Source organism: Lutjanus erythropterus, chromosome 10 (genome assembly GCF_056507025.1).
Source record: "Lutjanus erythropterus isolate fLutEry1 chromosome 10, fLutEry1.hap2, whole genome shotgun sequence".
Classification (NCBI taxonomy): Eukaryota; Metazoa; Chordata; class Actinopteri; order Lutjaniformes; family Lutjanidae; genus Lutjanus; species Lutjanus erythropterus.
The window spans coordinates 35743147-35770646 of NC_139326.1; the positions used below are offsets into that span (position 1 = coordinate 35743147).

General features: G+C 39.1%; 1 protein-coding gene across 1 annotated transcript; it reads right to left on the reverse strand.

The window, feature by feature from the left end:
• Positions 1-513: 513 nt before the first annotated feature.
• On the reverse strand, positions 514-24674 carry adam28 (ADAM metallopeptidase domain 28). Its single transcript, XM_084729195.1, has 22 exons — positions 24523-24674; positions 19631-19719; positions 19388-19464; positions 18919-18997; positions 18721-18797; positions 17562-17745; positions 17353-17415; positions 16992-17063; positions 15690-15859; positions 13430-13511; positions 11378-11511; positions 9500-9677; positions 6633-6722; positions 5253-5448; positions 4138-4240; positions 3896-4052; positions 3682-3762; positions 2903-2993; positions 2109-2214; positions 1915-2002; positions 1725-1823; positions 514-610 (listed from the first exon to the last, which is right to left on the reverse strand). Exons 1-22 carry the CDS (start codon positions 24578-24580, stop codon positions 578-580), a joined length of 2307 nt encoding a protein of 768 aa, XP_084585321.1. The 5' UTR covers positions 24581-24674; the 3' UTR covers positions 514-577.
• Between the last annotated feature and the right edge of the window lie 2826 nt (positions 24675-27500).

A 27500-nucleotide genomic window follows, 5' to 3' on the forward strand; every position in this document is an offset into this window, starting at 1 on the left:
ATCATTACTTGTGACCCACTTGAATTATTTTGTTGTGCCCGGGACAGTTTACCAACCCAAAACATTGGTATTTGACGTCCTGCGAATGAGACTCTTCTGATGCGTTTATGAACAGCTCAGACAAATCCTGCTGATTCTGCCTTTAAACCATTGCCGTCACTGAATACTGTTTGACAGTTAAATCCAGTCTTGTGCAATATTCTGTACCATTATTGTGACAAAACAACACAACATGTATAAAATGATATGGCTGACATTCAGGGCCAGAGCTGTTTATAGCTGCACTCTAACCCTATAGTATAAAAAAGTGCCTTAAAAAACAATCATCCCTGTAGTAACCCTATAATGCAAGTAACAATTTGAAGTCCAGTTTGTCCCTCCTGCATTCTGCACATCACTGGTACAAACACTCCATTGTGCTTCTGACAGCACTGTGGTAACATTAAATACTGCAGAGGGACCAGTCGTGACAGGATGGACGCATGTAATAAAAACTCTGCTTCTCTGGATTACCAGCAGCCAGCGGTGGATGGCAAATCTCCCCAGGGTTTACTGATGGGTGGCGCTGTGTTTGACATCAGACCTTTCGTGGAGGTACTGGTCTCAGAGCCTAGAGGACAAACCAAAAACATGCATTCATTCACTAAATTTTAAGGAATGTTTTGACATTTTCTTAAATCCACGTACTCGCTTTCTTGCCTAGAGTTAGATGAGAAGATTGATATGTATGTGTCTGCTAAATACGAAGCTACAGCCAGCTAGCTTAGTTTAGCATAAAGACTGGAAGCAGTCAAGCATACCTGGCTGTAGACATGTGAACCTACACAAAAGCATGCACAAGAGATACCTACGGTTTCTGGGGGCGGGGCCTCACTGATTACTGAACAACAAAAACAACTTTATAACTTCACTCGGGTAGCTAACTGCTGCTAACCACTAGCTGTAACTCAGTTAAATGTGCAGCTAACTTTAACCCCTATTAGCTTGGTCTTGTTTCGTTGACCTGCTCGCCTGACTTTGGTTCTGGTGCCCATTCCAGCTGCCTTCTCAGTCCTCGTCCAAAGGACCTGTGCTAGCTACTAAGTGAAAGTCTGTCCATCTGAAAATGAATTAAATCACCAAGAGTTGAGAAAGAGCAGTCAGGAAGACATCAGAAAGAAGACTAGATAATATCCATAAAATATGATCCATATTTTTTTTTCCTCTTCTGATGAGTTTTATCACAGAATCATCTCTGATTTTACAGCGACTGGCATCAGATTTACTGTCAACTTTGGAGGTGTCTCTTGCACATGTAAGCAGTAGGAAACAGCTAGCCCATCTTTGTCTAAAAGTAACAAAATATACCCACAAGCCCCTCTAAAGCTGAAGTTTGTTTCTTGTCTTAATGCTATGCTAAGCTAAGCAGCTTACCTTAGTGTTTTAATCTTTCACATCTAACTCTAGAAAGCAAATAATCTTTCCAACGTTTCCAACAATTGCTTTGTCTGTGGTTTTAAGACTTGAAAGTTACCAACACATTGCTTTAGACTTTAACATGTTCTCACACCTGGTGGTATTGTAGTTTTTGTGGACACACACTCAGATCTAAATTCTTCGGGCATCCCAGTTAGTGCCAGTTTGAACGGTAATGTTCTCACCAGTTCAAACATTTCCAAGTTAAGGAAGACTTGTGAGAGTTTAACTGAACAGTGCCAGAGGACTGTGGCAGAAATCGGATTTACCTGGCGGGCAGCGAGGTAGTTCTGACTCGGGGGTTTGGGTCTGTTCCCTGCTGGAGGTGGTGGGGGTGGAGCTCCTTTGGGCTTTGGCCTTATTCCAACCTAAAATTTCAAGTATTGTTACGAATAGGTCAGTATGTATGTGATATATTTCAACTCTACACCTGTAATACTTTATATTACAACTCATTACCTGTGGCACTGGCTGACTTACAGCTGGCGCTCTGTTGACGTGAGGAGCAGATCTGTTCGCTGCTGGTGGTTTCCTCTGGGTGTGTGCACTGTTACATAAAGAAAGATTTAATCTGCTGGCTCTCAACGCCTACAAAGGTGAGTTTACAGTAGCATCATCATACAGACATCTGCAGGAGGATAATGATGACTTACGTTGGCAACATGGGACCCTGACGTTTTTTCCAGATGAACCCAACCACACCAGCAATGATGCCTGCGGTCACGAGTAGAACTATCACTACGATGCCGATAGTCGCTCCTGCAGAGATGGAACACAAGTCAGTTTTGTTTGGGTGCAGCAGCGAAACATCTGTGCCCAAATCCAATATTTGTTCAATTAGCATCACTTTATTTTAAGGGGTGTGCATAAGACAGTAATTACACTGTAACAACAATGTCATAACAGCTGTCATGAACAAGTCTTATGACTGCTGTAATTAAGTGACATTTGATCAACAGTGTCATTTTTAATAAAGGGGCTGACATTGTTTCATATGTCTTTGTTATGACAACTTGACATTAACAACACAAAGATGTCTTTTGTTATGACAACTTGACATTATCACATTATCATATTATGTTTCAACATTACATAATAAATGTGTCACAAATAGTTTCTTTCCTTCAACTGAAGTAGTACCATTTGGATTTGTCATAAAGTTGTCATTAAATGTTATAAGGCACAGTACCAGGGTGATTTAGCTTGCAGAGTGAGCTGATGGTCAGATAGCAGTTAGCTGGTTTACTTGCTGCTAAAGTAGGACAGTTTCTGTTAGCTAGTTAGCTCAGATAGCTGTGGAGCTAGCCACCTAATTTGTAAAAAATCAGCCCATGCTGACAGGTGTCATGACATGGTTATGGCATTGTAATGACAGGCTAATGCATACCCCTTCAAATAAAGTATTACCCATTTTCTTTACACTGTGTGTGTTAATGACTTGTCTTACCACGAGAAAGAGAACTGCTGGACTCAGTTGAGGTGCAGTAAGGAGGCGCCCAACCAGGCTCACACTGACACTCACTCTTGTGATTGCACACCTGAAGAACACAAAAGATTGTCAGATGTTGACAGATGTGTTGTTTAAAGGCATGGTGCTGTTAAATTGTCAAACTTAAATGTTTATTAAATCTTTATTGCACTTAGCTAGATATAGTTTGAGCTGCCACATTTACCACCAGCCTTATTAAGATCCTTTCTTTACGTAAAAGATTTACTGGACCTTCTACATTAAGTTGTCAACGGAAGCCCTGAGAGGCCAAATGGCTGAAAGGTTTTCTCTCCTGTGTTTATGACCAAGGAAGAAGTTACAGAAGAGTTTGCCAGGATAATGTTTCTAAAATACTTTTTTACTTACTTTTTTCATCTGTTTCATTTTTGTCAGGATCAAGTGTTAGTTGTTATAATACTCCTTTACACCACAAAAGGCTGAAGTTCACCTCTGCCCCATGTTCTAAATAATAAATAGGAGTAAAAACATTCCGGTTTTCTTCCAGGAGAGTTTTAATAGTGGTGCACTTTAGCCTCCTGCAGCCAAAATGAGTATTAACAACAAGCACTTACAAAAATGTCCCTGACAAAATAGATACATTTATCATATTTATCATACCCAGTAAGGGCCCAGGATGAAAGTGAGTTTGACATCCCTGCTAAGTGAATGATTTTTGTTACTTAAATAACAAAAATATCAACTGAACTGAACTCTGAGCAGTGTTGGCGTGTACTTACAGCATGTCCTGAGCATTTTGCTGAACAGTTTGTGTTTCTGTACGCTGTCTCCAGATCCACACACTCATTCTGGCTGCACACCTTGAAAAAGACAAGTCAGTGACAAACACATTGCTTAGTTTGACACACATAGTGCTGCAACGGTGAATGTTGAGCCGACTTCTAGTTGGGATCGCGATGCAATCAGGAGCACGTTTAACAGCATGATTATTACCTTTCTGTCCCCGCATTTCGTCCCAGCGTCCACCTGGCCGTAGTCTTTGGTGTAGTCGTCGTAGAAAGAAGCCTTGCAGTTACCGACCCTGACCATACGGCCATAGTTTGGGTTTTCGTTACCGCCCTCACAGAAGAGCTTCCCACAAAAAATGTCTCTGCAGAGGAAGAAAGGATTACACAAAAGATTCCAACTTATTTTGCAAAAAGTGAACATTTATTCTCACAGACACTGAGACTCACTCTTGCTGGCAGGGGATGTACTGAGTAGAGGTGCGTTTGCAGAAGGCGTAGTAGGTTGCTCTGGTGTTCTGGCTGTAGCACCACTGACCGGCCTCTCTAGCACCTGATGACAGGAGACGATCACATCAGAATATAGCCAGAGGTGGCACACATTCTATACTCAAGTAGAAGTACAGATGCTTGTGTAAAAAAAGACTTGTGTAAAAGTACAAGTACTGATTCAGCTTCTTTACTCAAGTAAAAGTGAAAAAGTACAGGCTCTGAAATTTAGTGTAAAAGTAAAAAGTTGTCCTCTGAAGAAAATTTTTCCAGCTGTTAAATGAACCTCAGCTTGTCTATGCAGTCGAGTCTCCCTCTTACCTGTTTCTTCTTGTTTACGTCTTTTAATTTGTTTTTGTCTTTTTACATTTTTAGGTCATTTTCATCTTGTTTTTGTCCTGTTACATCATTTATGTTGTTTTTGGCTTCATGTGTCATTTTCATCTTGTTTTGTGTTTTACACTGTTTTCGTATAGTTATGTCTTTTACGTTGTCTTTGTCTAGTTGCATCTTTTTTGCCTTGTTACGTCTTTTATGTCATTTAAGTTATTTTCCCCTTGTTATGTCGTTTTTGGATTTTTATTGTTATATGTCATTACATCTTATTAAGCCTTGTTACATCATATTTATCTATTTGTACTAACATAATTTTTGTCGATACACCTTGTTATGTGTTGTTATGTCTTATAAAGTCTCATTACATCATATTCATTTTGTTATACCTTTAATGTCATTTTTGTCTTGTTGCATGTTTTACATCGCTAATGTCTAGTTATGCCTTTTATGTTATTTTCGTCTAGTTGCATCTTTTTTTTGCCTTGTTACGTCTTTTATGTTTTTTAAGTCATTTTCCGAATGTAGGGAGTAAAAGTTAAAAGCTGTCATAAAAAGAAATACTCAAGTTAAGTACAGATAACTGAAATATCTATTGAAGTACAGAAACAAAATATTTGTACTTAGTCATCATACACTTTTTTTTAGGTGTTTCTTTGTTACCCTGTTCACATATGTTTCTTAACAAAGCAGTGAAATATAAAATGACACAAACCACAGCAAAAGAAAGCACAGACACTCACTTGCTCCGTACATCTTGACACACTGGTTCGGCCTCTGTGGACACTGGCCGTTGTAGCAGTATCCCAGACCTCCATCGCACGGGAGGCCGTTCACAGCGAAGACGTCTTCAGGACAGGTGGCGCTCTTCCCGTTGCAGTACTCCGCCAGGTCGCAGTCGTCCTGCTTCCTGCGGCACTCCGTGGTCCGAGGAGAGATCTGTGTGGAGCACAGGATGATCCATCAGAGCACGCATCATGTCAGAGACGACCTCACTAAGTATGTAATGCTTTACAGAGCATTCATAGTGAAGCGCTATGAAACTGCCTCAGTGGAGGAATTGTGCCACGTCTTTGTCAAGGTTATGGTTAAACCCAGTCAGTGGAGCACCTGATGCCAACAGATTCTTGGAAAATCTTCTTGATATTACTCTTTTTGTCCACTTGGGAACAGTGGAAAAAGTTGCGAACACAACACTGACACATTTAAGTTAATAGGGCAAACTAGTTAGCTACGAACATTGAATAATCATTCATTTGTTTCTTTCCATCTGATGAATGTAAGTGCATAGTTCTGTGATCTCCACCAACTCCTGAGGAAAAATACCTGGCTGTATAGCTGCTGAGCGCTCCACCAGCTAGTCTTCAGCTTGTTCTTTGTCAGTATATCACTTCCAGTCAAATCTTTCCCAATGTTACATTGTTTTTACATTGTAAATGTGACAGTGTTCTAAAAATATAAGGTGATCATCAGCTTCACCTAATTATATTTATTGACCATTTTCTAGGGTAAAGAGCTTCTGTCTGATATTGTTTCCACAAAAAAAGATTATTAGAAATACATCAAGTCCTTCGCCTCTTTGAAAATGTAAATATTTTTTCATTTTTAAAGTTGAATTGCTTGATACAGGATGTCTCCTGATTCACTGTAAAGTCTGCTCAGTATAAGTAAACTGGAGACTTAATGTCACACTTGTGTAAACTGGATATTGAACCGTGATTGGCTACCAAACTAGTTGTGATGTCATAAAATCTTGCTGGTACGTACATGTACGTCTGTATGCGGAGAAACTTTACAACTTCAGCAGATGAAAGTGAAAACTTTTGCAATGCAAATGCAATGAAGATGAAACGTCCAAGTCAAATACAAATTAGCAAGCCACATTGTTGAGCGGCAGGAAACTCAAAAAATGAAGTATGATAGTCTTATCTATGTTTGTGGAGCGATCCAAATATATGTAATACCTTAAATGTCCACTGGAGGGCTGTAGTAGATCAGATAATGGAACCACAACACCACAGTGAGGGAAGATTTCATGGATTGAAATCAACACTTGCACAAAGCTAGTAAAAGTCATTGCAGCAGTGCGATGGTATTCATTAATCCACACAGTATTTACTCACCTTACAGTTGTCACAGCAGTCTCCTTGAGCACACTGCGCCCCCTCCTTCAGGGTGCAGGTGGTGGCGTTGCAGCACGGGTTGGTGCACTCCTGTAAAAACAACACAGAACTCATTAGGCTGTTAATTCTCTCTCTTATTGTTAATCTTCCTCTTTATTGTTGTATATTGTGTTAAACGTCCCCGTGTCATGCCCCCCTCAGGGTTGTTCCTGTAATTTGGGATTTTCTCTGAGTTGTGTGTTTTCATTTTTTAACTGTCTTTGCTTTTGACATAAGCAAGCGTTCTCGTCCCCTTCATCATTAGCTCTGGTGAAAACGCACACTGTGGGGTCGCTGGCAAAAATGCACTTGGCTGAGACAAAACTGAAAACCTCTGACTGAGAAGGAAGTGAGCTGTCGTATTTCACCATAAATCCTGTGTTGGGCTGCATGAAAAAACACAAACGATAATAATATATTAATATATTATATATTATAAGTGCTATGCATGCTATTCCTTAAAAGTCTGTACATTATCACTTAAAGTTCACTTGCTCTGTGAGTTTTGAGCAAAACAGTGATATTTAACGAGATACTGTCTTTTAAAAGCGTAGGAATCTTCAGCATCAGGGCGCTTGTGCTGCGTGCCAGAACAACCCCACCACGCTGACCTTCTTTTCTGTGAGGGGGTGGGGTGAAGCCAAGATTAGTTTGTGGTTTGTGAGTCTGCCGAATACCAGGAGAGGAAAAAAACAGGTCTGAACAGATCACGGCCTGAATGAACCTCTCTACGATAATCACAAGTTGTTTTTTGGTGCGTGGTGTTTTTTTTTTGTTTTTTTTTCTGTCGTACAGTTTAGTTCAACTTTAATGTCCCAGATACAATGTCAGTATTAAATCAAAAAACTGAGCGAAATCTAATCAAAATTGAAACCAAAGGCAGAATCACAATTATCCCAGTATCTTTTTTTTTTCGCCACCCTCCCCGACTTGCAGCATCCGACATGTGAGGAATGTAAATGACAGCTGTCAGGACATAAAACCAATCATTTGTTGATCTTTACAAATCAAGACTTGATAGTCTAAAAATGGCATAAACATCAGCGCAAAAAAAAAAAAAAAAAAAAGTTTCATAAAAAAATCTAATAAAATTATGACCTTTAAATCTAAAGTCAAATCAAATCATGGCACACAGTCTTGCAAAATAATAAAATGTGTAACTAACAATTATGTGCAGAGTTATTCTAAGAGTTAGGATCATTCCAGTCAACACTGCTGTTCACGGTGGAACATTTGAGAAGAAGACAAAAATAAATATGTTGCTGCATGTCAAACAGCCTAATTCTCATAATACCTCTAGGCAAAAAACTAAGAGAGTCAAGATCAGACAAAGAAACAAGGTGTTGAGTCTTAAAATGTTGGCCTTGAGGCAGACACTCTGTCAGACATGAGCAGACACACAGTTTAAACACCAGGACAGAGCGAACATTTCACCCACTGTGCTTTCAGAATATTTCTTATTGCTGCGATGTAACATCTGTGGTACTATGTGCACAGGTTCCTTATTTTATTGCATAATAATACTGAGGGTCAAGGCTGGAGAGAAAAGTGCTGAATCACCAGATTAGATGGTCAAAAAGCTGCTGCTGGAGAATGAAGAGCTGCTTAAAAGAGCTGGAAAAAAGGTCGTTCAAACTGACTCAATTCAATGACACCCTCTATTTTAATAAGACCTCTTATCTATGTTAGACAATCTGAATAGAAGAGTAGTGGCAAGCATAAGAAAAAAATGAGAAGAGGAAGAATTTGCATTTTGGGAATAAAGTCGAAATGTCGAGAATAAGGTTTGACTTTCAGTATTAGTGCCAGGCATAAGAAAAATAAATCAGAGGAGGATCATTTTTTTCTTTCTTTTTTATGCATTTTGTGAATAAAATTGAAACAGTGAGAATAAAATTGAAATACCGTTTCGAATTTAGTCTCAACATGATGATTTTACTTCAAAAAAACTTTTCCTTCCTCTCATTTTTTCCCTCTTATCCTTAATGAGGAAAGTTTGATTCTGAACATTTCAACTTAAATTTCAACATTTTGACTTTATTCTCGAAATGCAAAACCTGACCCTAATACTGAAACTCTGACTTTATTCTTAAGATTTCTACTTAATTCTCAACATTTTGACTTTATTCTTAAAGGGACAGTTCACCCAAAAATGAAAATGCAGTCATTTGCGTTTATTTTGTTAGTTCGCAAAACACTGCTGGAGTTTCATAGGAAAACGGTGTTATAGAATCTCTCAAACAATGGAAGTAAATGGTAACCAGTTTTCAAATGTAACAAACAGCTGAAAAAAAAAAAACATAAAATGCCTCAATACTTCTTGTTTGACATAAAAAGGAGAAGTCTCCTAAAGTCCTGACATGCCATTTGCACACTGTCACACCACACACACACACACACACACACAAACACAAACACACACAGTTCAAACAATGTGCACATGAACGTGGCTCCAAGCTAAGGATCTACAATGAAGATTCAGACTAAAAACATGGTGTAAATGACATTTTTTTTTAGTCAATTTGACATGTTTGGGCTTTAGGAGACTTGGATTACACCAGATGGGCAGTATGGAGGCATTTTATGAGGGCTTTTTTTCCCAGTTGTTTTTTTACATTTGGAGACTGGTCACCATTCACTTCCATTGTTTTGGGAGATTCTGCAGCACTGTTTTCCTGTGAAACTCCAGCAGTGTTTTGTGGACTGAAAAACCATGAGGCTGAGTAGATAATGACTGAAGTTAGACAGCAGGTTTCCTCTTGAGGAATCAGTGGAATATTTCAGAGTCAAATTAGTCTTGCATGTGTGTGTGTGTTTTCTTCATCTACCTGCAGAGAGCCACAGTCACACTGCTCTCCTTTCTCCACGAAGCCGTTTCCGCAGACCGCGGGAGTCTCTATGATGTTGTAGTCAGGTTTATCCAGCAGGCAGCTCGGGTTGCGGCTCGTCAGGTACTTCTCATAGTTGTTGGTGCTGCAGCTACTGAAAGTCCGAGGGATATTCCAGCTGAGGACATAAACAACATGTTGTCATTATTAACTCCATAGTTACATTCTTTGAACAACAATTATACTTTTTTAATGCACTGACACCTTATCTGCTTCTACTTCATTTTTCCTTTCAGCAAATCTATTTTATTGGCTGCTCATTTCAAAACCAACAATATGACTTGTCATAGGAGGAAAAACACAAGCATGAGTAATAACTTTAATAAGAGTTCCTTTAATAATCATAAAATGCTTTACTATTCTATTATTTACACCTGTGCTTTTCCTGCTGTTTCATGTCTGTATTCCACATATTTCACATTTCACTTTTATCTTCTAAATTGATGTAGCAGAACCAGAGATATCATCTTGTTTATTCCACTCAGTTGCATTCTTCTCCCTTGTCAAAACCTGCTCAGGCCCATGTGGGTCACATTAGCAGCCTCGAGCCTGCAGCAGAGATGAAGAACAGGCTGCAGAGGTCTTGTAGTCTTCACACCCGGCAAACGCCGACTCAAGAGAAATCACTTCTTCACACACTTCTCTCTGAAGTAGCACAGTAGCGCTGCACTACACCTACAGCAGACTTTGATGTCTTAAATTAAAGGGACAGTTCACCTCCAAATCAAAAGTACATATTTTTTCCTCTGGCATGTAGTGCCATTTCTCCATCTAGATGTTTCAGTGCGAGTTGCAGAGTTTTGGAGATATCATGTCTGCCTTCTCTCCAATATAAAGGGACTAGATGGCAGTTTCATGTAAGAACTACTGTATCAAAAAAGGTAATAGTTCTGGTAGATTCTACTCCAGAATCCAAATAATAGTCCAGTGAGAACAAAAACAAGAATTTTCAAAAGAAAAATTAAGGTTTACCTCCCTTACTAAAAATCAGCACTGGAAGTAACAAATTCCAACTGCTCACTTTATTTAAATTAAATATATATATATATATATATATATTTTTTTTTTACTTACTTCATTACCTTTAAAACATAATTCTCTACTGCGTACAGTAGACAACTTGAATTGATAGAGATAAAGGGATAACTTCGACTATATTCTTAAGATTTCTACTTAATTCTCAACATTTTGACCTTATTCTTGAACGAATAGTTCACCCAAAATTGAAAATTCATTCATTATCTACTCACCCTCATGCCAACTGAAGGTTGGGTTTATTTTGATAGTCCACAAAACACTGCTGGAGTTTCAAAGTAAAACAGCGTTGTTGGTCACCATTAACTTCCATTGATCGGGAAACTCTGCGATGCTGTTTTCCTGTGAAACTCCAGCAGGGTTTTGTGGACTGAAAAACTAAACCCGACCTTCAGTCAGCATGAGGGTGGGTAGATAATGACTGAATTTTCATTTTTGGGTGAACTATGCCTTTAATTTGCTTTTTTTTTTTTTTTTTAGCCAATAAGGCTAAACAGACTAATGAAAACCACAGCATAGAGAGAAAAACTAAAAAAATAAAAAAGGAAAAAGGAGCTGGGAGTAATTTATATGAAGCTAAAGTTTTTGATTAAGTATTTTTTTTACTTGATTACTTGTTGAGCAATATTTCAGTAACATAATAGTAATTCTACTTGAGTACTAATTTCCAGTACGGTTTCCATCATCCTCTTATCAACGAATCAATATCAGTCCAGCATGTACATTTAAGACTGAATAATAACTCTGGATATTTGTACACCTTTTGTCTGAGTCTTTGCTCACCTGAGTGCTGCAGCCATGATGCAGCTGTCTCCAGAACAAGCACAGCCGCTTGAGTCATCGTGGTCCATGCCCAGATTATGACCCATCTCATGAGCCAGAGTCGCTCCCACTGCAATGGCCCGGTCATTGTGATCCTGAGAGGTAACAAAACACCAGTTACTTTTTTTTACATTCATTGAAAGCAGTGGTTCTTAAACTTTTTTTTCTGGCATGCTGCCCTTAAGGAACCAGGAAACACATTTTTTTAATCAGTCAGTAACAATGGCAGGGGAAGCAAATAATAATAAAAAAGGATCCAAGTCAAATTTTAGTGAAATGAAAACATCAGCAAAGTCTTGTTTTTTTATTTGATCTACTGTGCATTCATCAAACTTATTCCTCTCCATATTTGCTGCACAGTTTGAGAACCGCTGCTTTCTAGCTGCCATGCCCCGAAGTCTGTTTCTTAACTCCTGATGAATAAATAAAACTTTGTAACTTTTTTTTTTGTAAATAATGATATAGTTCCTCTATTCCCACCTCACGTCTAGACATGTCCTGTATAGCAGTGGAAGAATTTCACAATCACCATGTGAAAAATAAGCTGCACTTCCTCATCGAAATTATACATAACAAAGAGTTGGATTTTGGTTACTTATTGATTATAGCAGGCAATTTGGTTCTCAAACATAATGACATTTTAAAGAATGGATTACTTATTGTTTTCTGATCCTAAAATAAATATGCACAGGCACAGAGAGTTACACACACTGACTACTGAGTCACAGATGTACTTTGGTTTTTGTACTTATTGAGATTTCAGCTGTCTTTTATCACCACTACTCACAGACAAATGCATCTAAAGCCTCATGCTAGTAGCTCTGTGCACTTAGGTACAGTGCTACTTTGAGCTAAGTGCTAACAATAACAATGCTAACATGCTGATGTTTAGTAGGTAGTGTTAACCCTGATCACCAGCTTAACTTTAGTGTTAGCATGCTTTAACATTCACATTTTAACTCCTCTTCTAACCCTAAGGAGCAAAAGAAAAGAAAAGCAGGAGATCTTTTGCTGACTTTAATTTGACCACTGAGACAAATTTAAGATCTCATTTAGGAAAACAGAGTTTTCTTTTAGATCTTGCTGTTATCTTATTTAAGGTAAATTTAAGATCAGTGCAGTGAGACAAAAAAAAAAGAACATTTTAAGATCTTCAGTTGGCCTCAAATCAGTCTCGGGTTGAGATGAGACAAAGGCTATTTCTCATGAGACGAATTTAAGAAACACAAGGAAATGGTCAGAGTCTCATATTTGTCGAAAAGACATGTAATAGACAAAGACGAGATCTTATTTTGAACTTTTCCTTCCCTCCGACACAAAGCCCCGCTGATGCTGGTGTGAATGTCTTTTCTCGCAGGCATCTGGTCATAATCCAAAGCACTGCACAAATGAAACTTTTGATCTACTGATGGAGCAGGAAGAAAAGTCACCAAAGTTATTCAAATTCAACCTGAGGGAAACAAGAATGTTTGAAAGTTTTATGGCAAACAATCCAATGGTTGCCAAGACATTTCACTTGAAACCATAAATGTCTACCTCATGGTGGCGCTAGAGAAAAACTCACCAAGTCAGTATGATACATCATCTGGGACAAGAATTCTGTGCCAGTCCATGTTGTCGAATTAGAAAATATTTCACTGGCTAATTTTAAAAAATTGCCTGCTAGAGGGCGTGTCAGTCACTAACACAATCAAGGTCTTGCCTACATGTACATATGAATATTTTTTAAAATGTTTATTTTGCCCTCCGTTTAAAATATAAGTCTATCCACACAACTTTGGTTTTACTAAATATTTCCATACACTCAAGAACGCAAAAACAATTCCAAATGCCTAAAGAAGCATGCCAGGCCAGTAGGTGGTGACAAAGTCTACATCAACGATCCGTCAAATACCTAAAAAGAACATTCTGAGCATGCAAAGTGAGCTTATTTTCCTTTAGCAGTAGGAAGATACAGATATAGTGACCAAATAAAGATGGAACAAGTGTTACTGTCTGACTGAAACTCCTCACCTGTACTACTCCAACCGAGTGATCGGAGCAAAGGGTCCCAATGAAAGCCAGTCCCACAGTCGCTCCTTCAAAGTCAATACCACTGCAAGACAGCGAATGGCAATATGAGAAACACTTATACATAAAACTGTGATAAAGGCATCTCTGTGCTGTTTATCCATCCACCCAGCTCTTTATGTGTACTCTAAATACACATATCCACCATTTAAAGTAAACAGCTTTATGGCTTTCATTTGGGAGCTTATTTTGTTCATTTTGTCTTGAATCCATGAACACCTTTACCAGTTTCACAAAGGTTATGATTTGGTTATGGCTGGCTTGATATAAATTAATCATTCAAATGTTTTGTGTTACTGTAGGGAGGAGAGTTTCCTGTAGCCCCAACAGGTTTTGGTTGGCAGCTGTTGTGAGCCAAACATAACATTCAATTACATATTTGTTCAGCTTATCAAGGTCACAGCTCACACACCTCTTCCTTATGTTCAGAGTGGCACAGGCCAGTTTTTAAAGGAACAGTTCATGCCCCCCGGCTGCTGGCAAGTAGTGCTATTTATCCACCTAGATTTTTTAATGTAGAGATATCAGTTGTAGAGATGTCTGCCTTCTCTCCAGTATAATGGGACAAAATGACACCTGTCTTGTGGTGCTCAAAGAAAAATACATTTGAAAAATTCTTTCCAAGAGACACTGGTTTTGTAGGAACAACTTTCTTTCTAGTAGAAAAGAAAGTAGTTGCAGTAGATTCTACCGTAAAGAGAAAGTAGTTCCTAAATGAAATGCTCACAACAAGGTCTGTGGATTATCCTGAGTAACTGGGTCATGATTTTTGCAAAGAGACACTGTTTTTTGAACTTTTCAAAGGTAATTTTTTTTTTTTTTAGCTTTGAGCACCAAAAGCTGAGTGCCATCGAGTTTTATTATATTGAAGAGAAAGCAGACATCTCTACTTAAGATATCTCCAAAACTCTGCAACTCACATAAAAAAAAAACTCCAGAAGGATAAAGAGCTTTACAGGCCACTGGAAAAAATATGTATTTTTGATTTTGGGGTGAACTGTCTCTTTCAGTGCTGTTAATACCACCTTGAATCTGATATATAAAGCCAATTCAAATGGCAAATAAATCGATTGAACAAACCGGGTTTTGTCTGGCTTGTTCCCTGGAAGAACTGTTACTGTACAGGCTCTTCTGTACTTCCCTAATTTTGCATTTTAAACATCCACATTACAAACATTATTTGTGATGTCAAATCTAATGTTGAAAGTACATGCAAATTTCACAAACATGATGCGGAAACTTGCGCTTGTACAGTACATCATGAACTACTGAACCTGAGTGCAATCTGTTTGATTTTGCAAAACAAAACAAACAAAGCTTGCTACTTCCTTCTGTTTCAAGTAATAGTTTGTATTCTTGGGGTTGTATGAGGTACTTATTCACAGTCAGTGTATTACCTGCACTAGATGGTGGTTGACACATCCCCAGTTTGGAGAAGAAGCAGGAAAACCAGTCTAGGAATTAAAGCTATATACTGCTGTGGACAGTACATTGTGGACCTTAAAAAAAGCCCCACCTTAAAAAAAATCATTATCACTTTATACATACACTATATTCAGAATATTTTCAGTGCTTTATCTTGCTGTCAGACAGGCTTTTCTGACAGGAAACCATCTTTATATAAGCTAAATATCACTTTTTCCAAAGCCACCAGACTCCATGAAGAAAACAGTCATTTTTAATTTGCAGAACACTGGGATTGCTTGTTTACCGCTGCCTCAATCTGTCAGTTTGTTTGTGTTATTGTGTGATTTTGGTGAATCTGAACTAACCCTTTAAAGCACTGAAGTCACACAATAACACAAACAAAACTAACTGATTGAGGCAGAGAAAGACCAGCAACTCCTGTGTTCTGCAAGGTAAAATTACTAATTTTTCAAATGGAGTCTGGTTGGTTAGGAGGGAGCAATATATGGCTTACGTAATGGCAGATTCCCATCAGAAACTTAAACTAGACCTGTTTCAGGTGGCTAAATTAATTTTTGCTGTTGACCCTGTCTTCAACACACATACCAGTACTCTTACTGCCTCTCCAAACTGGCAACATACCAACCGCCATCTACTGTAGACAATACACTCATTGTGAATAAACACCTCATGCTGTACAACCCCACTTCAAATTCTCTGCACTATCCCTTTAATTAATTATTTGAATGACTAAACTTTGAGATTATTTGGTTCTATTAATACAGACTGTCCATACCTGATGAGGTGTGCGTTGTCATGCTTTTTCTGTTTCACCAGCTGCGTGTTTCTCCACTTCATGAAAGCATCCAGGTTGGCTCCAGCTGGGGGGGTCACAGTGATCAAGTCACGATTGGACCAGATCTCCAACCCCACCAGAGCAATGAATGTCCTCAGGGGCTTGTATGCCTGTGAGCGCCACCAGAAACAAACCATGAGAGAGGTAACATCTACAGTGCTTGTTTACTACAGAAAAGACGACTAAACTATCTGGCAAATTCACCTTTTTCATAGCAGCCATATTGATATGAAATACTATGGTGAATACAGGTGTTATTAGTGATACTAATTAAGGTCCTGTTCCATTTAGTGTAGCCAAGATAGGCAATAGCAGCGCCCTCATTCTGTTTGACCTGAATAGAACAAAACTTTAATTACAGTAGTAACATTGGTAACACCTGTGTTTATCCTGCTTTTTATATAAATAAGGCTGAAAAAGATCTGTTGCTGCAAATACAAACATTACAAGAAAAAAATATCTGTTATAAAATCTGTTAGAAAATAGGACGATTTGTCCCTTGGGAACATAGAGCCTTGAGAACCTAGGACACTGGGAATATAGGTCCTTGGGAACCTAAGACCCTGAAAACAAAAGACCCAGGGAATATAGGACCTTTGGAATCTTGGACCCTGGGAAAATAAGACCTAGGGAACATAGGACCTTGGGAATGTAGGATACTAGGGACATAGGACCTTATTAAAATAGGAGCCTGGAAACATGGGACTCTGAGAACATAAGAAACAGGGAACATAGTACTGAGGGAACATAGGACCCTGGGAACATACGACCTTCGGAAACTTGGACCCTGGAAAATTAAGACCAAGGAAACATAGGATCTAAAGAACGCAGGGCCCTGGGAACATAGTCCATAAGAAATATAAGAACCTGGAAACATAAGACCAAAGGAACATAGGACCTTGGGAATTTAGGATACTAGGAACACAGGAACTTGTTACAATAGGACCCTGGGAACATGGAACTCTGAGAACATAAGACCCAGGGAACATAGTACTGAGGGAACATAGGACTTTGGGAATCTAGGACCCTGGGAACATAGGATTTTGGGAATGTAGGACCTTGGGAATATAGGACCCTGGGAACAAAGACCCTTTGACCTTGTGTAATTAAAGAAAAGCATTGCAAGAAAGGGAGCTATACTGCTGAAACGTAACAAAACAGATGGAATCCAGGGACTGAATATTGTTACAACCCTCACACCGTCTTGGAATTTTCCCAGAAATAGCAAAAGCACTGACTCACCATGTTGACAAAGTTGACAATTTCAAATATCCTCTTCCTCAGCGCTGTCCGGTCTCCCTTCATCTTGTCATACTGACATAGAATGACATCACATTAGACAAGAGTCACATCCTGTTTCTCAGCAGTTGATTCATAAACTTACCACATGATTTACGATGATATGCTGACTTATTTTTATCTGAACAATATGTGTTTCTCATGAAAACTAAGTCAAAGAATTCTTCTGCTTGCTTGATCACGAAGGTGAGTTACCAATGTAAGCAGAACCAGTTTGGTCATGTCACTCGCCAAAAGCACACCAAATTAGCTTTTTTTTTTTTTTGTCTGGTTTTCATACAGATTTTCCATGTGTTCATCTTACCGCACGCTTATCAGCAACCAGGAAGAGCTCAATGTATTTCTGTTGCTGGAGGATAGATATACCCTGCAGGAAAACAGAATAAAGCAGACAGAGAATTTCATTAAAGTCCTCTTTGAGCTTTAAAATGGTCAGATTTGTCCTTTTAGACCATCTAGACCTGTGACATCATCATCACATCAAATGCCCTTATGACCTAGAATGTGGGTTACCGCTGATCTGGAGCGGCTGCGGCTTGTCGGTGGTTCAAAATCAGTGCTCCAGCTGGTGTTGGTGACGCCACACACTGCAGGTGTGTAGTTCTTCTCGTTGAAGGTTGTCACTGCATGATCCCCCTCATCATCACCAGACAGGGGCTCAATCAGGTACCTCTGGGCAGATGTTCGGAAGTAACCCCTAAACCAAGAACATACCAGTCAGTCTTTTAGTTCTACAGACATTGCTTTAAGGCAGAAATAAATCCACTGGTTGAGTCACACCTCAGTGAGGAGAGACAAAAGACAGACATTTTTCTTCTTTCTTTGAGAGTAGGACAGGTAAGCTACCTGACAGTCATACAATACATGGCAAATACTGCACTTAAAATAGGAATATAACTTTATTTTTCTTTTCATTTGTATATTTGTCTGTTAACTGAGGAAGTATGGACTTTGGAAACATAGGATCTTGGGAACATAGGACCCTGGGAACATAAGACCCAGGCAACATAGAAACTAGGCAATATAGGACCCTAGGAACATAGGACCTTAGGAACATAGGACCCTGGGAACACACTGTAGGACAGTGGTAACATAGGACCTTATAAATATAGGACCCCGAGAACATAAGAACTCAGGAACCTAGGACCCTGGGAACATAGGACACTGGAAACATAGAACCTTGGGAATCTAGGACCCTTGGGGCATAGGGCCTTTGGAACCCAGGACCCTTGGAACATATGACCTTGGGACCACAGGACCCTGGGAACATAGGGCCTTGAGAACCCAGAGAACGCTATTTTCAGCTCAAAAGCTCTGATAAACCAATTGCAAATTATGCTCCGCCCAGCACTGAACAACAGACCAAGTTAGTGACTAGCCGATGACTTTGCTCAGGAGTTGGTGGAGACGGAGACAGAGCTCAAAGAAGAGTGAATATCGGATTTATATTTTCCAGTGTCCAGAAACACAAGTTGATGTATCTGTTAAATACGTAAATAGGCTACTCTGGCTAATAAGGTCACCAAATCACCTTAAAAAGTGATACTAACTCTTTAGCTTGTTTCTGCTAAAAAGTCAATAAGTTATATTAATATCTATATTAGTTTAATCCTTAATACAAACTATTACTTAATTCAAGTAAAGTTATAGAGAGGACAGTTTGAAGGCTCACCTGAGTCCATCACAAGTGCTGATGCTGACAGACGATGCATTGTCATTCACAATCCTCCCATGATAGTAGCAGTGATCCTGATATAGACATGAGTACTAGGTTATTTTCCTCGAGGATTTACTCTGATAGAATTTTTTTTGCATGTAGTTTACCGTCACATCTTCTATATAAGGAACTGAAACTGATTGCAATACTTACGATATCATCTGGATTTGTGGTGACTTGGGTTCCATCTTCTTGGTAGTACGTTTCAGTGTAGTCATTGGTGAGTAATTCACTGACGATGAAAAGATATAAAAATAAATAGCTACGTTAATACAGTTCTTACAGTCTGACTCATTTGAAATGTGGGAAAAACACACCAAATATTTGTAGGAAAGTGTAATACTGGGAAATCAGCTGTAAAAACCTGCACTAATTAAGACATAAAATGACTCTCAGTGCGTCTAATTGCAAATTTTTAAAACTGATTACATTAAAAACCACACATTTTGTAAAAAAAGTAAAAAAGAAGTAAAACCAGGAAGTGTTGACTGTTAATCTGCAACAAGTGATATTTTAGAAATTCTTGAACACAGGATTACCTTTTAAGTTCATTATACCATCAAGTATTTGCCTTTCTGTGCTTGAAATTTCAGAGAATGCATTTAAGGAAGTAAGAACTTACGTAGTTTTTTCTAGATGCATTTCGATGTCTCTTCCTCCTACCGTCATTGCGTACTTGATAGTCTCTGGCCTCACATTCTGTAGAAAGGAAGGATGTGAAATTGTGGTTTTAGTGATTCAGTCTTATTAAGTTTCCCATACCTAACTAACACCTAAATATAGTTTGTGTATGAAAGAACAGCACACATGTATCTCTATACTGACACTAACATTTTAAAGAAAGGAGGAGAGAAGAGAAATGTACCTCTGCTTGTCTTCTTTTGACTGTGTGGAGTCGGACAGGTCGAACCACCTCATAGTCCTTCACCTCTTCAAACCCATGACCATGGCTTTCTGTGGAGACACAACATACAGCACATGACTTTGTGATTAGAGAGAATATGCTCATTTGATGTTATAGGGTGTATAAAGAAAAGATAGTCAGTAGTTCTTTAGAGGTGTTTCTTCTAGCAGTCAACTTAGTCTAGCTGGCCTAGAATACCTTTCACACCTGCTGTCTGTTCCTGAAATGTTCAGCGTTATCTGTACGGCCAATTTCCCATCTCAAGACCTAAGAACAGTTTCAGGAAAAATACCACTATGGCTGTGCTGTGAATGATAGCGTTGAAAGTCGGTTTGATGAAAGATGGTTTCATGTGGAGCAAGCAAACCAATCTGAAGACTCCAACAACCACTGGAGTCACAACGTCTCCAGATGTTTCATGTTCCATTTAATGTATCAAGTGTGTGTTTCCGCTTCCAGCAGATCAGGGAAAAACATTTCCTTGTCTTGCAAATTTCTTGAATATTGAATACACTATAAGACAACTGTTCCGCCTAACTGTGTTTCTGAAAATAATCTTCCGCCTTGTTGTGTTTTATGATGGCTGGCATCCATAAGTGTTGCATTTCTGCTATTTGCTGGACTGTCTCTTGCCGAGTCCCTTCAGGACTCGTGGCAACGTGGAAGACAAATGTCTTGAATGAAATGTCTTCCAAACTAAATAGAAAAATACATTGTTTGACATTGCTGTCCAATTATAGCTTGGGTTAAAGGACCACTGTGTAGGATTTAGTGGCATCTAGTGGTGATCTTGCAGACACCTCCCCTCACCCTCCTCTTCCAAGTGTGTAGGAGAACCTATGGTGGCCATGAAACCTATGCAAAACACTAGAGTGTTTGGTTTGTCTGTTCTGGGCTACTGGTGGACACAATGAAAGAGGACCTACTTCATCTGTAGATATATTCCATATAACCTTTTCTGGGACTCTGTGGAGAAGATGTAACACTGATCCTGAGCTATGGAGCCAAGGGTGCTAAGCTGTGGTCTCAGACCTTGTGTATCCATAATTCCTGTTTGGATTTGCAGACCAATAGGCTAATCCGATGTGCTGTAGATGTGTTGGATCTGACCTCATTTGGGCATAGGTTCTTCATGACCTTATCTGTCAATGTTTAAAGACCATCCTGAAGGACCGAAACTCCAGAATTGAAGGGAACATCAGGACAAAGCATGTACTGATTATTTCTTCATTCTCCTTGGCCAAGTATTATTAAACAAGTTTCAGCATAAGACATATTGGACTCATGTGTACTTTCTTCTTTTGTTGTATGGGTGAAAGATAAAATCTACGACACTGAGTAACCAGGTCATGATTTCTGGAAAGAGAAACCTGCTGCATTTCTGTACATGTAAGTCTACTTTTTATAACATTACAAAAACGTAAGCTGTATGTTAGCAGAATTGCAGCTTGAAAAACTGGATCTTTTAGATGAAAATTAGTTGTGGAATAACTCATTCATTACCCTTCACAGGTGATTAGAGATAAGATCAGGGCAGATTAGTGCAAAATTGCTGCTGAGCTGCCTGCGTGCCCTCTGGTGTTTCTGGCTACAGCTCAAAGACTTGGGCAACCAACCTGTACAGTAATTATGGGATTGTCTATTGACTGTGTTTACCAACCCAGGACACATTATTATGAAGTGTATAGAGTATCAACATGGCACCTGAAGCTCCGTCATTGCAACTAGTTATCAGTGAGGGGATCCTACTATGGTAACCTTATCCGCAGGAACACAGAGGGCTTTGTGAGCTGGAAAAAATTGATTGTCTAGTCAAATTCACACTGTGTTTCAATTGTATGACAACTGGGCCATGGTGTAATTTTAACATGCCAGCTTACTTTTCAAAACCCCTCTCTCTGCCCTGTAACTTGTATACTTTCAGGTTGATTTTCTGACTAAAGTCTCTGCGATCATTGCTCTGTTGCTGTCCTGTCACCACAGGCCAGACATCAGATGATCTGTGCTGATAAGAATATTGATATTCATCTGAGTCACCTTTCAGTTATCACCTTGCACTCAGAGCAGTTTGATTAAATTTGCAAATTTCCTTTTATTATTATTTCAGGTACAGGCTGCTCCACCTTGTTGGTGAGGGTTGTTTAGGAGCATTGAATGAATATGTGCACCTTCATGCACACAGTGCTGGCACAGAAAAAGTCACTGACCACTGTGTGGTTTTATATGCAAATTTCAGCCAGGCCAATGAAGACTGAACTGAACTGATGTCTTGAATGAGCACTTAGGTAAATTATTTTATAGCTTCCGTACTTTCAGTACTATCAACTGTATAATTTACAGAGATAGTACTGTGGTATCAAAAAAGAATCCAGATATGGATCCTTTTGACAACCTCACAGCTGTCTCACAGATGTCTCTTGGATTAAAGAAAAATAAATCTTTTTTTATTTTTTTTTATTTAAAGTCAGTATCTCTGAATGCTTGAATACAACATGAATCAGAGGGGCAGTAAAAGCACAGCGCTCCCTGTGGTAAAGATGCTAATCCAAAGTTATCATATCTGTCAATGAAGCTGTGATTTTAAGCAGTGTTAGTGTATTAACAATATAGCACAAGTTAGCATAGAATTTCAGTTTTCTTTCAGTTTTTTAAATTATTCTAGCATTAATATTTAAAATGTAATGAACAGTTTCATTGTAATTATTTATCTGCTAGATTGATTTAAATGTAACTGCAAAATGATAAAAAAAACAGAGTGAAAATACAGATTAAAGGTCCAGTGTGAAATATGCAGAATATGGAAGAAATGGAGCATAATAGTCAGTATTATTACATGAACGTTTTGTTAGTGTTTGGAGTACTGCAGGAAGGAGTCAGCAAGTTAGCATTGCGACATTCCTCATTTCAAAATCGTTGGGCTGGGTAGATTGCTGAAAGAAGATCTGTGGTTAACCCAAGCTGAACTGCCCTTTTGTTTCATGACATACAACATCTACATCAGTAATTAATTAATTCTGAAGCTTTTACGTGTTTTAAAAAAGGTGGTTGGTAACAAGTGGCTAAATTAGACTGCAGAGGTTGCCGGGGACATTAAACATCATCACACCTACCACTAGTCGCTTAGTGGTGGTGACATTGCAGTCATGTGAATGTGGTTGGTTTGTTTAATTGCCTAAAGTTAGCTTTCTAGCAATTGCATTTAGCTTCAAAATCAGAAAAGTGGTGTTCATCTATGAAGATTATTCTGCTGAACTAAACGTCTGTATCATAAACTTTTGTTAACCACAGAGTTGATAATTTTTCATTAATATTATATGCACTAATACAAAATCCAATGGAAAAATCCCCATAGAATGAGTCGCTTTTACCAACAGGGGGCAAAGATCCTCTCCCCCACGAAGGCCCCTGTGTCGCGCCACCATGTTTCTACAGTAGCCTAGAACGGGCAAACCAAACACTGACTTAAAGAAGGCCTTTTGCGTTTTTCTTTTGCATTTCTCAGCCATCATAGTTCCTCCACATGCTTGGAAGGGGAGGGTGAGATGAGTGATATGCACTTGGTTGCAATCTACAAGCAAACATCTAAATGCCACTAAATCCTACACACAGATCCTTTAAATCAGGTGTTCCCAAACCTTTTTAGCTTGAGAATGTAATACTCTCTTTCTTTCTTCGTTGTTATATATTTTGCCATGCAAATTGGTGACCCAACAAAAATGGGTCTGTGACCCATTTTTGTTGTAACCCTACGTTTGGGAAAAACTGCTTTAAATGATCATTTTAACCAATAATTTTAACCATAATTTATTTTTCTTTGTGTCACCCCATATCTAAAACCAGACCTACACCCTTGTGATCAGGCTTCCTACATTAAACTTTCAGTTGTGTTTTCTGTAATGAGAGTGTTATTTCACTGTAAATGTCAGATGAATCAGTGAATGAGCTCTTCTTCTTCACAGTTTCATATTTGGTTGTGGTGGCATCAAGCTGTCACTTATTAAGACCATAACTAAGACTGCAGACAAACAAACCTCAAAGTCCCACTCCATTCTTTGTGTTCCCTATAGATTTCATCACTTCCTTATTTTGACTTTTGACTTATTTGGAAATAGTTGTGGGTCCTCTCTGAATTTGTGAACGTCTCACACCTCATCTCCACCGGACGTTGTCTCACCAACGCAAAGAAACATTTTAAGCAAAGACGGTACTTTCCGGTGAGCAAAATCTGTTGCTGTAAAGGAAATGACTAAGTCAGCCTGAGTCATTGCTACCTGTCGGCCAGGTACGTGGTAGCACCTTAAGGGGTGGTGACTTTGTTGTGATCCAAAGTACAGCTCCGAAAGTGTGTCACAACTTCAACAATGCATTTAAAGTAATTCCCACTCATTTAGCTTGGCTTATGAAGCAGTGCCAGGTGATAACCAGTGTACTTTCAATGTAATGACAGCTATTATGTATTTTCTTAGCAGGACAAAGACTCATAATCACTTCCTTGAGCATTTTCCTTTCTAATCATATACTACACAAGCAACTGCACTTGATCTAGTGTACCTTTTGTCACAAAATGAGCCATTATCCCTGATGTAGACATGACCAACTCAGCTAAAGGTAGATTAACCACATTTTCATTCATTGAAACTGATGGAAGTAATATGTTTTTAGTGTTTAAAGTCTTTAAAGAACATCCACATTCATTTTTCACAAAACAATATATCACATCAGGTGTTTTAGAGCACATTTTCCTTCATGCCCTAGAGCATAATCCCACAAGTTAAAGTGCTTTGTATAAAGCTAGGCTTTAGTTATTAATTAGCCACTGTGCTGAATGCAGGTAACAGTATCCAGTCACTTACCTGAGGGCTTGAGTGCGGCATTTAGGATGAGGACCCACAATAGGAGTGTTGGCGTCATTGTCCAAGTGCAGACAGTCACTGTAACAGAGCAGATCGGTGCTCTGATCAGGCCTTTATGCTGTGTACCTGCATGCTGTGTTGCTGTTCCTGTGAGGCCACGCCTTCGCTGGCCCTCTTGGACCTGTCACAGCCACTTCCTCGTTGACAGCGAATTTAGAGCACGCTCACAAACCAGCCTGAACACGCCCCTACCTCTCACAAGGAATGCAGGAAGAATACCGCTGACAGCGTTGTGGTCAAAGCTGAACCTGCAGTTTTACACATTAAGTCTCATGACATACTATCACGTCTTAACTGTAACTGTAACTCATGATGTATTAGCAACAAATTTCCTACCTTTTCTCTGGATTAAATTTCTGCCACTTCTTCTTTTCTTAAAAGCCATACATCAGCAGATTGACTCATGCTGTGTTGTGGCTGTCTGACTGACTCACAGTACCAAAGCCATATTGTAATTTCCACAGACATCACTTGTCACACTGCTGCCACCGCATCATAGAGTGCCTCAATATTTGCCAAATAAAGACACTAAAAGCTCCATCCACTCTGCAGCCAGTGTGGATGCTCCGTCCTTCCCCTGCCCCTCTGTCCCTCACCCACTGAACACATGCTTGGACTCACAGCAGACAGTGTCAAAAGACAATAGGCCAATGTGCGTGCTCCCGGGCTGACCGGGACAATTCAGGACACAGATCAGTGTGTGACTGGCTCAGTAGGTGGAGCGGAGTGGAGTTAAAGTAACACTGTTTGATGCTTTCGTATAAATAAAGTGTCAGGTTTGCTTTCTTTTGTATGACATAATAATGTTTCAACTTCAGTTCATGCATCTAACTGTTAACACTTACTGTCTTGGTGGTTTTGTTTTATAAAAGCAAGAAGCACATGGGAAGTACAGGTACTATATTTTTAGCAGTTAAAAATTCCCTCAAAATCAATGTTTAAGTGTTTTTATCTCATATTTATTCAGAAGACTCTTCTGTGGGGGACATGACACCGAAGCCTTTATTTAAAACACCATGCGCGTAATTTATTTGAGTCCTAATGTCCTCTAAAAAGCACATCCTGGCCTTTCTAGTGATGTAATGCACATGTGGGTGTGGCCAACGAGACACAAGTAGTTTATCTTCAGCACAAAACATAACGTCACAATCTATTGATAATGTTAGTTCATTTTCTGAATGTTTTAAATGTAAATTCTGACCATATTTAGCTCCTTAAATGGTAGTTTTGAGTATTTATTTTCCTCGGAAACAATTTAAAAAAAGCTGATGACTCATCCTGCACTCTGGGTCGTACACTAAATTTACATCCAATCAAATGCTTTCTCACTTTCTTTCTCAGAGTGTTTTGGATGGCAGGCGTCACTGTGCAAAAACTTGATAACGTGTACAAAAACACAACTTTAAAACTTTAAAGGCAGATTTGGGTGGAACGGGAATATCATTATTATTTCATATTTTCATGTTCTTTGGCTACTCAGCATCAACTCTTGGTGATTTAATTGCAGGGTTTCCTGATGGACAGATAGCTTTAGCTTACTTGTTGCTAAAGATGTTAACCGCAGCTGCCATTAGCAGGCAAAGGAACTAGGTTTAGCAGTGTCCCACTGGTTGGACCTAGACTGAACACAGACTCTATGGTCATATTGAGTTCATTTAGGGAGTTTCCTAATGGAAAGATAGCTTTACTTGTTGCTATGGCAGCTAATTGTAACTGTTAGCTGGCATTAGCAAGTAATGGAACTGAGCTAAGCAGCCTCCAAGTCAGTCAGAAACACAGAAACAAGGTCGTTTATGGAAGTTCCTGATGGAAAGATAGCTTTACTTGTTGCTGAAGCAGCTAACCATAACTGTTGGCTAGTATTAGCATAGCACTGGCAATGGAATTGGGCTCAACAGCCTCCAAGTAAACATGAGTGAACCAAGACCGAACACAGCCTTTAAGACTGGCAGGGAAAACAGTACTGAGGTCATGATGCAAGGAGTTTCCTGATGGAAAGATAGCTTTACTTGTTGTTGACCACTAACGCTGCTACCTTGGTTAGTTTTGACTCAGCCCAGGGGTGCCAGGAGGTAAACCCAGCAAGGAATAAATCAGGACTGTAGCCTATTTCCTGCCATCAAACTAGAGCTCCTGATCTGGGAAGAATCAGCTAATATGACCACTCTCCATGGATCACTATAGTTGTATGGCGGGGGATATATTGTATATTGGCTACTGTAAGCGTCAATCAATATCTACGGTAAGTTCCTCTATAGCTGCCTGTTTTTACAGGAAACAAGTAATATGCATAAATAATAATCACATAGTGGTTTCATGGGAACTTTAGTAGGAACAGTATGTTTACCACTTAAAATCTTTATGGGTCAATAGGCAAAGAAAATATCATAAACACACACATACAATCTCAGAACAGAAAAGGAAAAGGGCACAATCACAGAACACCCCCTGGAATTACAAATGACTATGAGTTATAAAAACCTCTCTGCCTGGTGACAGTCTGTTGTGTCATACATGGAGTAAACATGGGATGGTTGGAATAGTTTCATGTGAGATAAAACAGTTTTATGATGCTCAGTCATTTCATGATGCTTCATTCATCGAGGACATGACCTGAACTGACCTGTGAAATGAACAAATGCCTCACTGTGACTGTGGGTGACCACACTGTACTCAAACCCAGAGTCAGATTCTATTTTCTGGCTTTGTACTCTTGGTGAAAACAATACACGTCTAGACCTTTAAAATCATTCTTGACACTGGTTCTTAAGAGATACATCTATCTTAAAACAGCACTGACATGTAAAGGTGTATACTGAACAGTGATCAGTTTTGTCCACACTGACAAAGACAGCTCCCTCTACTGTGATACTATGCAAGTGATGGGGGACAGTATCCACAGTCTTTGTTCTGTGCAA